Source organism: Pseudopipra pipra, chromosome 1, assembly GCF_036250125.1.
Source record: "Pseudopipra pipra isolate bDixPip1 chromosome 1, bDixPip1.hap1, whole genome shotgun sequence".
NCBI classification, from domain to species: domain Eukaryota; kingdom Metazoa; phylum Chordata; class Aves; order Passeriformes; family Pipridae; genus Pseudopipra; species Pseudopipra pipra.
Window position 1 is genome coordinate 21,596,457 of NC_087549.1, and position 12,855 is coordinate 21,609,311.

The following is a 12,855-nucleotide window of genomic DNA, read 5'->3' on the forward strand; positions in this document are numbered from 1 at the left end:
AGACTTAAAATGTTGCCAAGGTTATGATTGCAAAGAAAATCTATTATATTTGCAGTACCATCAAATATCAAATAAAAGCTATGGAGGCCTTACAAAACATAGCAATCCTAAGTCGATAGATTATTCCAATAAAGAAATAAACAAAAGAAATGGCATTTTTTTTTTAGGAAGAATCTCTTATTAGACCAGGTAATGTAATTGGAAACAATGAACAAGCTTTCAGGCTCACAATTTTTTCACCAGATCTTAAAGAGGTCGAGAAATACATCATCTCTGGGTTACTTGTTTTATTTTGGGTTTTTACTGTGTTCATTAATTCTCTTTTCATAAATGGACATGATTCGGTCGACGTGACTGAACTATGATGAGACAAGGTACAACAAATCTGAGACATCCCTCACTCCTTCTAGACTCTAATTTCAGACACAGCAATGAAAACTTGCCAGCATCTCGTAAGGCTTACAGTGTCATCACCTCAATGTGAATTAAAACAGACTAAAATGAGATGTTCAGAAATCTATGAGAAAAAGTCTAAAAACTTGTCACAGAAACCAATTGCAAAGTGATACTTTATACACATAACCTGAGCCAATCTTTTTTTGTCAGAATGAGCTCTATATTGTACTAGGTAAATCAAATAAATGGCAAAGATATCTCTAGGTTAAATCCTACAGTTGTAAATTTTTAGGTATCACTCTCTCAGGGTGCAGTCCCCAACCTGAGCAAGACCCTTCTCCTCTCTCTGCAGCTCTCTCCTCTGAGAGAAGCACACTGAGCCAAGAGCTGCCCAGAGCAAGTATGTTGAACCTAAGGATGGGGCAAATGTAGTGCCCTGTGGGGAATGAGTCCAGTCTTCTATTTGAAAGAGACTTTCCCACTTTACAGCCACTGTCTTACACCCATGGGGAAGTTGTTCTATTATTTTCTGTGAGAATTTTTTCCTTGAACAAAATTATAGCTGTGTGAACAGCAGCAGTTGGCCACTTTCTGCTTTCCTGGAGGTCTGTTGATCACTGGTCACATCTAGGAAAAACAGAAGCTAACAAAGGGTCTGGCCTAAACCCTATTAAAGTATGAGGAACACTCCTTGTTTCAATGGCTTTGGATTACTGAGGGGTACACATGAATCTTCTGCTCAGGCTTACTGTAATGCGTCCATGATCAAGGAGGGAGCACTAGTAAATGTACCAGGTGCTTGTGTGTAGTATTTGCCTGTAAAGATGGTTTAACTCCACATGTTCCTGGAAAAACAAGGATGAGGAATGAAAATATTTTTTCAGAGTAAGGCACCTCTACTCAAATACAGAGCAGTAAAGGAACAGGATAAAAATGTTCTCTTTGATGAATTTATTTCTATTGCAGACAGGCTACATAACATTTTAAACCACAAAAGACAGAAGAATCTTGGCATCATTTAAAGGGCTTTGAGCAAGGAACAGGAACTGGAAGGAGGTGTTTCTTGTGGGTGTGGTTTTGGTCTTTTCTAAGAAAACAGATGATAATGTAGAATGTTTATGGCAATGAATGATGAAGGCACACTTGTCTAAGTTCAGCTTCTAGGTAAGAATGACACATATAGGAAGTTCTATTTGTTTAAAAACTGAGTTTATCTAACCAAGGGTTTCCTGTTGCTAAAATAAGCAGTGTATTTATTTCAGATAGTCCCTCTGAACCTGGAGGACAGAGTGAGAACAATTAATGCAGAAAAATACTCCAGAAAAAGTGGGGGGGAAAGTGTCACATCAGTGTTAATGTCTCATCTGTAGAACCTGGTGTGTTTTCTGGTTCTTGGGCCTGAATACAGCCATGCTGGGAACTTGGGAAATAGCTATTTTTTTAACAGTATAACTCATGATGGTACCAAACACAGGATCATTCACATAATTATATCACTATTTCATGTGTATTGAATATACCAAAATCTGTCTATTTACAAGTGGAGCAAAACTTAAGAAATCACTTTTTTGAGATTTTTCTATTTGAGAAACATGCATACAATCAACAAAGGCTTGTGAAATCCCTGTCTGCTCCATTTATTGTGATTTGAACGTTTTTTTTTTCCTCTCCTTTGTTTATAATGCTCTTTTGGAGTACAAAAATATTTTCCTTCCCCCTACTAATTTTGACTTTTTCCATTTTGGAATTATTGATTCACCCTCATTTTTTTGTGCAGCTGCCATTCCAATTGTGTCAAAAAACTTCTTGTGCCACAGTATCTTTGTTTTTTCCACAGCGCCATTGGTTTAGGTAGACACAGCTGTAGCAAGAGAGTATTTGATTAGTTAATTTCTGGCACACAAAGGGCAGGAGGAGCCCAGATATATGCATTTTCATATGTGGCACATAACATTGTTTAATTTCTTTTTCTTTTGTGATAGAGAGGTGTATTTTATATTAAACTAAACTATTTGGGAATGCAGCTGGCTCAGGGGATTGCTGATGTCCCATGTGATCTTTCTCCAGTAGATTTTTTGTTCTAATTTGATCCAGATTATGACTATCTGAAGACTTTTTGTGGCATATGCAAAATCACTTGATTGTCACAGTCCTGTTCCTAGTTGGCGTCAGTCCACACCACAGAAAGTACAGTCCTGAGTATCACAGCTGTCACTCTTTGTGGAAGAGACAAGGATTCACTGCCTAAATTTGCTCTCACTAAAGTCAGAGGTAAATTTTATTTCAAATTTCAGTGGAGCACAAGCAAGAAATTATTTAGCATTAATGCCTTCCTTCACTCCTCAAAAGGTGATCCCTTTAAAGGACCCCATGGAGAAGCATAAACTGTTGCTGGCACTTTGGTATTTCAGAGAGGAAAAGAGGACTGAAGATTCTACTTTGATAACTGTGGCTCCTTTTGAGCAAACAGTCCAAAATTTTCCCAATTTTGTCCAAAAATTGTCCCAAAGACAGCTGGACTAGGTGCCAGAGACCTCAGAGACTGGGTGGACTGGGAAGGAAACAACTGCTGTTGTCTCTGTATTATATGCCTTTTGTGTTTTCAGAAGGTTTATTTGCTTTCATGCATTTGGATGCAGAGGGTCCAGTCAGGTCCAAAGCCACATTCAGCCTTATAATCCATTCAGAAACTGAGTCACAGGAAGCAACTCTGTGCACTGACTTAATGGAGCTGATGATCTCTGCCTTCCTTCCATTGCTCTTCCTCCAGTGTATCCTCAATCCCTTTTTTATCTCCTACTTGCACAGTCCCTTTACACAGAATAAGGAGTTGGCTGTATATTCCACAGTAATGACATCAAAGAATGATAACAATTAGCACTTCATTTAGCATCTTAACTATAACACAAAGATGCCTAGCCAGCAGTATCTCAGGCACATGGGAAAACTGGTCACACAGAAAAGAATTCAAGGACCTGGCCAGCCATGAAGTAAGCTATTGAAAACAGCAATCAAATTTTTCTTATTTGCAGACCTAGTTCCATCCACCAAACTACCCTGCCTCCACAAGACTGATGTTTATAGGAAAGTTACTCATATATAATCTGTGATGAGAGTAGCCACAAAACCTGCTATGCTTTTATTCCAATTAATTTTGTATCCTCTTTTTCTTGAGGTCAAGTTCAGTAAAGAATTTCTTTCTCATATCTAATCTAAACCTCCCTCTTTCAGTTTAATTCCATTCTCCCTTTGTCCATGTTGCTACCAAAGATGTTAGACAGTGCTGGTCCCAGTACTGACCCCCGAGGAAGGCCTCTCCTCACTTGAATGTAGACCATTCAAGTGGTCTACACTTGAATATCAAGCCGTTGACCACAACTCTTTGAGTGCAGCCATCCAGCCAATTGCTTTAGTCCTTATCCACTGAGTGGTCCATCAATCAAATCCATGTCTCTCTAGTTTAGAGACAAGGATGTTGTGCAGGACGATGTCAAATGCTTTGCACAAGTCCAGATAAATGATGTCAGTTACTCTTCCCTCATCCACCAACACTGTCACCCTGTTGTAGAAGGCCACCAAATTTTTCAGCACAATTTGCCCTTGGTGACATATCTTGCTATTCTTTCTGCATTACATCATTAACATTTGGGCTTTTGTGTTAATCCACATGGGGGAAAACTCTTGGACAGACATTTTTCATTTTGGCCTCAACTATTGTAACAAACTTTTCTTCAGTTTGAGGAATGTTGTCCAAATTGTGTCTATCCAAACCACTCTTGCAAAGACCATTCTCCCAGGTTGTAGCCACAGCTGGACGAGTTCCCTCTGCAATTTTCTACTGACACTTTCCTCTTAATTCCATCATAGGTAAAGCAACTTCTCTTCAGTTTTAAGGGCCCATCTCTTCTGTCATTTTATGTCAGGATCTGCTGCCTTTGGCAAAGGAGTGAAAAGCTTGAATAAATACCTCATTGCACAAGAGGGACTTGTTTTTTCAAGGCAGGATTCCATAGCATTTAGTGTAAATCCCACAAAGATTCCACAGGAATAAAAATGACAATTCCACATGCAGGTGGTGATTATGTGGAAATCATGGGCAAAGCACATGTGCCTCATTTCCAAGAAAGGTACAAAAACTGGCTAAGGGATATCTAGAAAGGATTACAAATGGCTTAATTTGTTTCTGGGCTTGGCCAATAAGTCCTGGCAAACTCTATATTAAAGACTTGAGCCCCTTGGCATCTTAGTGTCACCCTGGGCATCCTTCAAGGGGGCCAGCACAGTCTTCTCCCATGGCTCTTAATGGAATCACAGAATCACAGAAGGGTTTGGGTTGGAAGGGACCTTCAAGACATAAAAAGGGACCTGAACATGAGCCAGCAGTGTGTCCAGGTGGCCAAGAAGGCCCATGACATCCTGGCCTGTATCAGGAACAGTGTGGCCAGCGGGACCAGGGCAGTGGTTGTCCCCCTGTACTTGGCACTGGTGAGGCCACACCTCGAATGCCATGTCCAGTTTTGGGCTCCTCACTACAGGAAGGACATTGAGGTGCTGGAATGAGCCCAGAGAAAGGCAACAGAGCTGGTGAAGGGCCTGGAGCACAAGTTTGATGAGAAGTGGCTGAGGGAGCTGGGGTTGCTCAGCCTGGAGAGGAGGAGGCTCAGGGCAAACCTTATCGCTCTCTACAACACCCTGAAAGGAGGTTGTTTCCGGGTGGAAGTCGAGCTCTTCTCCCAGGCAACAAGTGACAGGACAAGAGGGTACAATCTTAAGCTGCACCAGGGGAGGTTTAGGTTGGACATTAGGAGGAATTTCTTTACAAAAGGGTGATTAGACATTGGAGTGGACTGTCCGGGGAGGTAGTGGAGCCACCGTCCCTGGCGGTGTTTAAGGAAAGACTGGATGTGGCACTCATTGTGTGGCTGACACGGTGGTGTTCGGTCACAGGTTAGACTCCACGATCCCAGAGGTCTTTCCCAACCCATGTGATTCCGCGCCGCTGATTTGTCCCTGCGCGGGGCCGGGCGCTCCGCACGGCCGTGTTTGGCCCGCGCCGCCCGCCGTAGGCCGGCGCCCCGCGCATGCGGAGTGGCGCGGGCGCAGCGGGAGCGCGGGCGGCGGCGTCAGGACCTCGGTGGGAGCGGAGGTGAGGCCGCGCCGCCCGCCCGCCGGGCCCCCGGGCTCCCTCCCCACCACCCTCCCCCCGGGCTCCCTCTGCCTTCCCTCGGCCCCCTCATCCCGAGAGTGCCAGCCGCCGCTCCCCCCTTGGTCGCGGCCCCGCGGCAGCGCCGTGACCTCTGCGCGTCCCTGAGGGCGGCGGGGCTGGGCCCTGCGGCGGCGGCGGCAGAGCGGGGCCGGGCTGCTCCCGGAGCGGGGAGCGGCGCGGGGCTGGGCCCAGCCCGGCTCCAGGACCGCTTAGAGTGTCTTCTGACCTGAATTCCGGGACAGCAGGCCTGGAAGGGAAGACCTTGCAGGAGGGGGGATTTAGTGTGAGCAGCGAAGGCTAGTCTTGATTCCACAAATAGTGGATGCAAGGAGTGTAAAAACTGATTTAGATTCATGTCATAAATAGGTTGCTCTTGAATGTTGTCCCTTAAATATTGTCATTGGAAGGTCAAATACACGGGAGCACTGTTGCTTATCTTGTGAAGATGATGATTACACCATACAAAAAGCACAATCTAGATCTAGAAAATTGTTTCAGCTGCTTCTCCTGCAACTCTCTTTATCTCCTTTTTTCTTTTACTTTTCATCTTTTAGGCAATAAAGTCACCATGTCGTCTGCACTGTTGCCCAAGCCACAAATGCGGCGCCTGTTGGCCAGAAGGATGAAGTTTCACCTTTTTGGGGCATTTTTTGTGTCAATAGGATGTGCAGCTTTATACAAGGTGGGCTCTGTAGTCATTCAGTTACAAACTGTGCTCATTGGAGTGTTTTAAGAATTCATAATATTTTTCTGTTGAGATTCAGTTGAGCTGTTCATCAGAAAGGTTTAGTAATGTATTTTTGTAAGCATGTTTCCAAAAAATAAATAAATCCTGCTAATCTTCATTTGAAGAAATAATATGAATAACCTGTTGCTTTAAGCTGTGTGGTCAAGATCACGCAATTTGTGACAACTTAACCTGGAGTCTCTCAATCCCATACTGCTCTTGATCATTCACACAGTTGATGCACATGAACTCTGGGTAGTTTGTGTGTCTCTCTGTCACATTATTGTAGACTCAGAGTTGTCAAAGCCTTATTTTATCTCTTGACTGATTTCAGAAAACTAGCTCTTAAGCAATTTGGAAAACCCATCCTTCACACTAAAGAGATCAGTGTGGGAAGGGGTGGTGTGGTCCTTCTGTCCTTTCTTTTGAAGTATCATGTGGAAATGGACCATTACATTTCCAGAAAAACACACTTAGAGGTTGGTCTTCTGATAAAGATAAGAGCAGTAGTTGTTCTTGAGTGCCTTTAACTAAATAATTCTGGGATCTCATACACGAAGCAAACAACACAGTGTGAATTCCTGGGGAAGAACGGGATCTTGGTTTGCCCATTGAACTCACACATATACTGTTTGCAGCAGAAAGCTGTACAAAGTGACTAGAAATGAAGGTAATTTCAGGTAATTCACCAAACTTTAAACTTCTCAGAGCAACAAATGTCTATCAGAAACATTGAGTTCGCACAGTTAAAGCTCAACATGTACTCAGTACATCTGTTAAGAGGTAGACAAGCTTGTTTGTGGTCAGAGTTAACAGTATAAATTTTTTAATATTCTCTGGGTGTATCCCTTATTTGGCACCCCCACTTTAATACCCTGGTAAGGTGGCAGACCATACTTAAAACAAGTAACTCAGATCTCAGTAGGGATTTACTTTGTTACTCGTTAGATACTGTTGTACAAACCCACCTTGGACTTCTCTTCACGTTTTTGGGGGATTTTTGAGCATACTCCTGTGCTTCAGGTGAACGAATATCCAAGGAGTCAGGATTGTGTCTTTTTATGTTGGTGAGCTGTCAGAGTGGCTTGGCAGTCTTGTAAAATTTTACCAGGCTTCTGAGATTGACTTACGATGTAAGTCAAATGTAGTCAAATTTCAGTTTAGGATGCCATTTTATCTGGAGTTACAGTTTTGCAGCTGTCCACAGGCATAAAATTTGCAATAATGACATGGTTTATGTATAAAACTGTTAGCAGGGATGGTGTTGAACACATGAGCATCAGTATAAATGGAGCAGGTTTGGATCTTAAATATGCAATGTGCTGCTTTGTAACGTACCTTCTTTTTAAGGTTTTACTTCAGACATTTGTTTTCCTGACCAGTGGTCAGGTAACCCGAACTCTGGATTTTAACAGGAAAAAAGTAATATATAATAATTTCAGCTAAAGGCCTTTTAGACTAATATCCACTGATAGAAATCATAGCACTAACCAAAAAAATAATTCTGTTAATAAAGCTTTGCAAGCTTTAATTTTCCATGTGTTACTTTCCAGTTTGGAATTGCTGAACCCAGGAAACGAGCTTATGCAGAGTTCTATAAAAACTATGATGCTATGAAGGACTTTGAAGCCATGAAGGCAGCTGGTGTGTTTGAGTGTGCACCACCCAAATGATGGTAAGCTGCATTTGTAGGTAGTAAGGTACTCTGTGTTAGTGCAGGAGTGAGATTGTTTCAGTGGGATGTTGTGCTTCTGTTGGGAGGTTCTTCCTTTTTTTTTCAAATTGAAAGGGATTTCTGAAGAAAAAGGATACAAATTGCACTCAAGAGAACTCTGGGTAATAAAAATGTGAAGAAATAGGGGAATTGAGGGCTGGGGGTAAGGGCAGGATAGGAGCTCCTGAGTAGCTTTTGGGTAATTTATTTAACTCGTATGATATAGGAGACAGAGTGGTGATGCCAGGCCTTTGCCCTCCTTGTGGAACCATGGAGAGGAGACAAAGTTCTTGTATTAAACTCCAAGTCTTCCCTGATTCCACTGTTACGTTGATGCTGTCACATCTTGAACTGCTTAACTTGGGGCTGTCTCTATATCTACTGCTTACATACTTGTGGTGGTACAGTGAGTGAGAAAATGGAGAGGCTGTTTCTCTCTCATAGCTTGCATCTTAATGTAAGAAACAGAGACAGCTTCTGCACATCCTTTTGTATTTTGAAGTTGGTGAGAGGGGGAAGATAACTAGTCATGGGGGAAAATACATTTATATGCACACACACACACACATCTATATAAATCGCAGTGACGTACAGCTCTGTGTTCTCCCTTACTTGCAACACCAGGAAAAAAGTCTTGATTTCAGCTGTGCTGTAGTTACTAATAACTGCACTCCCTAAACTGCACAAGCTCATGTGACAACTCAATAAAGAGTTTCTCCACCTTTCTTGATGCAAATTTTTTACATTGAGTTCTCTGCTTCTTCTAAAATTACTTCAGACTAATCTAGAATGATAGCTTTTTCATTCTTTTGGAATGTTTTCATATTGTGATCATTACGTGATAATCTGTGGCTCTAATTATCCTGGCCAGCTGGGTTTTCTCAGCCTGTTTGTGTGAAGCAGCAACATTGAATAAAAGACTTGTACTTAACACTATTAATACTGTATTCTGTTTTGTGACAATCTGCAACTCTGTGGTTTCTGCATAACACAGTTACATAAAAAGCCCAGAGCTCCATCTCTTCTAAAAAATTAGAGAAAAAGGAAAAAAAAAAACTTTGTCAGTCCCAAACTACCAACTCTCAGTTGGTTTTTTTGGTTCGTTTTTTTTTTTTGTTTGGACAGTGAGATACTGCCGCTCTTTAGCTATGAGTGCAACGAAGATAAATAATGAAATTATAAATTCACCTGGTTTAAACCAACCAAGGTTTAAATCTTGGTAATTCTGCCTCTGGTTTAGTCCTATTGCTAATATATAGTCGCTTTTAAACTTCCTTAGACACTGATTGCATTCTTTAGTCAGGTGGCCTTCATCAGTGTATTCTGAAGGGCCATCTGGTGGTAAAATCATTTGAAACAAACACTGTCAACAAGGATGCATGTTGAATATTTAATTGGAATCATGAGCAGGATTTTTTTTCAATGCAAATAGAGCTCAGTTAGCTTGTGTTCCCATTTGCAGATTAAAAATAAAAAGTTGCACATTGTGTGCACCTGTTAAAATTAAATGTTTCCTAAACATTTCTTCCCTTTTTTAATTGTACTGGCTCAAAAGAAAATGTGAGAGAAATCTTTTTATGTGATTTTGTTTGAATTGCTGATGCTTCTTATTCCTTAGCCTATTTATATAAGAACATATTTTTCACTCTGTAGTAGAAAGATGTTGGTTTTTGTTGTGCCTGGACATTAGTGCAAAAGTAGAAGGGGAAAATGTTCTGTAAAGGACAAGTACACAAAACAGATGGAAGACATTTTTGGTTGCCTCAGTAGTTTAAATCTTAGCTATGGAGGTTGAATTTGATGTCTTTTTTTTTGGTAGAGTTACCTAAAGGGTACAGTGGTCATGCACACTCTACGTCTCTTATGTTGTTGGACTGTATTCTGTATGTGACAGTAAATACAGTGGCTTAACCTCACTGAATACTCGCTCTGGAATCAGTACTTAGCCCCAAAATTGAGGAAAGGGTAGGGTAGGCAGGGAGGAGAATTCATTAGTTAAGGTGGTAGGAGGGCACTCTGTACCATTTGTTCCTGCTGGGCATGGAGGCACCTTGGCACCTCAGTGTTTCATCAACTTGGTGTGGTCTCTTTGTGGTGATCCTGACAACGGAAACCAAGTGCACGTATAAATCTGAGGAGTGTCCTACCTCTACCTCTACTGTGTGCTCAGTCTTAGAAAAATGGGGCAAGCTTGGAGTTTGGTGCTAACCACTTGCATGACTCTTGTCATGGAGCACAGCTGGTCTTGGATGGTGTTCAGTATAATAGGGAGAAGCAATTTGAATTTGGTTTTCTTCCTTCCTTGGTAGGCTGCCTGCACCACTTGTTTCCTCTCTGGCTGCTATCCGAAGGCTGCATTCCTTTCTCCTGCAGTCCCTCAGCAAGATTGATTCAGTTACCAGTGTAGCATGTATAGAGAATCTGATGTGCTGTGCAGTGTTGTTCCAGCTCTTGATTTGTTCCATGTTTCACTTCTGTTTGCCACATGAAGGGTGTATGAATCTTAAACCATCAGGAAATAACAGGGGGAATTCCTCTAGACTAAACTACCACATAAACATGTCTCTCTGTTGCTTTGCATTCATACATACTAATATGTTTACTTAGAGCATGAAGTTTGTCCATCATAACGTAATTTTTTTTTATCTTGCAGATCCCATTTAGTCCAAGGAGACCTGATGACCGAACCTTATTTGTTCACTGAATTGAGAAGTGTAATGCACTTCAGTGCATGGCACGCTCTGATGTAACTAACTAAATAAAATACGTATGTCAGTGGCATTTAGTTGTCTTCATTAATGTAGAAATGCTTAAAGGCTCAGATGCTGGGAAGAGTGGTGGAAACTACTCAAGTTTGCTCAGGGTGGTCAGAAACTGCACAAGATGACTAAGTCTAACTTTTCTTTCCTCCAGGAATTATTTGCATCTCTGTTGTGGCCAAATTCCACATTTGGTAACACAACATATCCCTAAGCATAGACAGCTAGGTTGTCCCAGCTGATGGTGGGAATATGCAAGAGGACAGATGTTACAGGAAGGGAGAGGATAGATTTCTGTAAAGGTCTGTGTTACCTCAGACTTCACAAGGTGAGCTGATCTTGAGAGGAAAGAATTTGGAGAGCCATTCTAGCCAACCTTCCTGACTTTTTCTGTTGTCATCACTGTATTGCCTTCCTTACAGCAGCAAACTGCTATAGCAAGACTTACAGACTGCAAATGCCTATTCTTATACATGGTATGTTAGTTACTCTAATTGGGAAATGACTGTAAACTGCAGGCATGTTCATGTGTGTTTGATGTACGAGGGGAAAGGGGGTATGGGCAGACAAAATAAGAAATACTTTAGGATATTATGGTAATGAAAATCTTGGCATGCTGCTTTTAGACACGTATCATCACCTTTTCAATATCTGGAAGCAGTCAGCTAAGCATAGTTGGGATCTCTGCTACATTCTGTGCAGTCTGAGACCTGATGCTCTTATGCCACGATACCTGTCAGTGAGGACAGGCTTTGTCATTGCCTGCTGCTCAGGAGAAAGGAGGTACTAGGACTGCAGCTTTTGTTTGCTGCATGTGGGTACTAGGAGAGCAGTCAAAAGCTGACTGCGTGAAAGGGGAGGTTTGGTATGAAGCAGCATGACAAATTAGGCCATCTGTGTTGTATTTGAAGGTCTTCGGTTCAAATCCTGTTTGGAGTAACTTATTATTTTACATGGATCATTAACTACTTAACACTTAATAGGTATCCTTGAACAACATTTGGACTAATGAAAGCACGTAAGTAATGTATGTGATCCAGAACACTTTTTAGACCAATGTGGGATTTTCTTTGAACTTCCCATACAGGCAGGCAATGCTTCCTTTAAGCAGAGAAAGAATTTGACATTAGTAGTGCAGGGGAAACCATCTAGTAATCAAAATACCCGTTCTCCTATAAATGTAAACCAGAGCTTAACAATAGCAAATGATACCCATTTATCTTCCCAATGTACAGTATAAACATTGTATGCCATTAAGTACTGACTAACATTTTCTCAGGCCTGTGCACGCTTAAATAGCCAGCGGTCTTCAGTCATACTGACAGCTTCAGAGGCAAAGAAACTTGCTACTGCCAGGTGTGCAGGCTAGTAGACATGACTTCCCTTGCAGTTCTATCTGTTCTTCCCAGTTGCTATGAATTAATTTACTTTTAAATTCTAAGTTTCTTCTAAACTGTTGTAGCAAGCAGCAGTTATTGTAGTCTGTTCATTCACTTACCAGCACATGTTGATTTAAAGGAATGAGTTTTGTGATTGAAAGCAGTTTTTGACAATACAACAGAGCTCAGTGTCTCTGGCTAAATGTATTCAACAAAGAAAGGTGAGCTCTAATTTTCATGGCTGTGCTTTGAGAATCTGCAGGCTGTAATCATTGTTTTCTGTATACATTCTGGTTTCACACTGGATGCAAGGCAAGTACTTCCCTTCAGCAGGCAATGCCAACCAGCCCACAGCTTGCATTCCTTTGGAGTAGGGACAGCAAAGCTGGGTACCTGACCTGCTGTTCTGAAATCAGCACCAACCTGCCAGTTTTTCTTTTTTTTTTTTTTTTTGCCTTTGTCAGCAAGAGTTCAGCTAATTCTATCTTACAAAGAACGGGAGTGGGACAGCACAGTACAAGACCTGTGAATAAGACCCTAATCAGTTGCTTGTTACAGGGTCTGGCATGCTGTTTCTAGGAGATGCAGGGCTGAAAAAACATGCTTGTCCGCTCTGAGACCATCCCAACTGTCTAAAGGTTCTTGCTGTATTTATGTATGAAATAATATATAAA

At 41.6% G+C, this 12,855-nt stretch overlaps 1 protein-coding gene across 1 annotated transcript; it reads left to right on the forward strand.

The window, feature by feature from the left end:
- The first annotated feature begins 5,430 nt into the window (after window positions 1–5,430).
- Window positions 5,431–10,824, forward strand: LOC135410898 (cytochrome c oxidase subunit 6C). The gene is made up of 4 exons (XM_064647810.1): window positions 5,431–5,542; window positions 6,157–6,284; window positions 7,883–8,004; window positions 10,697–10,824. The coding sequence occupies exons 2-3, from the start codon at window positions 6,171–6,173 to the stop codon at window positions 8,000–8,002; spliced, it is 234 nt and encodes a 77-aa protein (XP_064503880.1). The 5' UTR covers window positions 5,431–5,542; window positions 6,157–6,170; the 3' UTR covers window positions 8,003–8,004; window positions 10,697–10,824.
- The last annotated feature ends 2,031 nt before the right edge of the window (window positions 10,825–12,855 follow it).

Coding starts and splice junctions, on each gene's coding strand:
- LOC135410898 (XM_064647810.1), top strand. CDS start 6,171: ATGTCGTCTGCACTGTTGCCCAAGCCACAAATGCGGCGCCTGTTGGCC. Junction 6,285..7,882: donor GATGTGCAGCTTTATACAAG/GTGGGCTCTGTA, acceptor GTTACTTTCCAG/TTTGGAATTGCTGAACCCAG.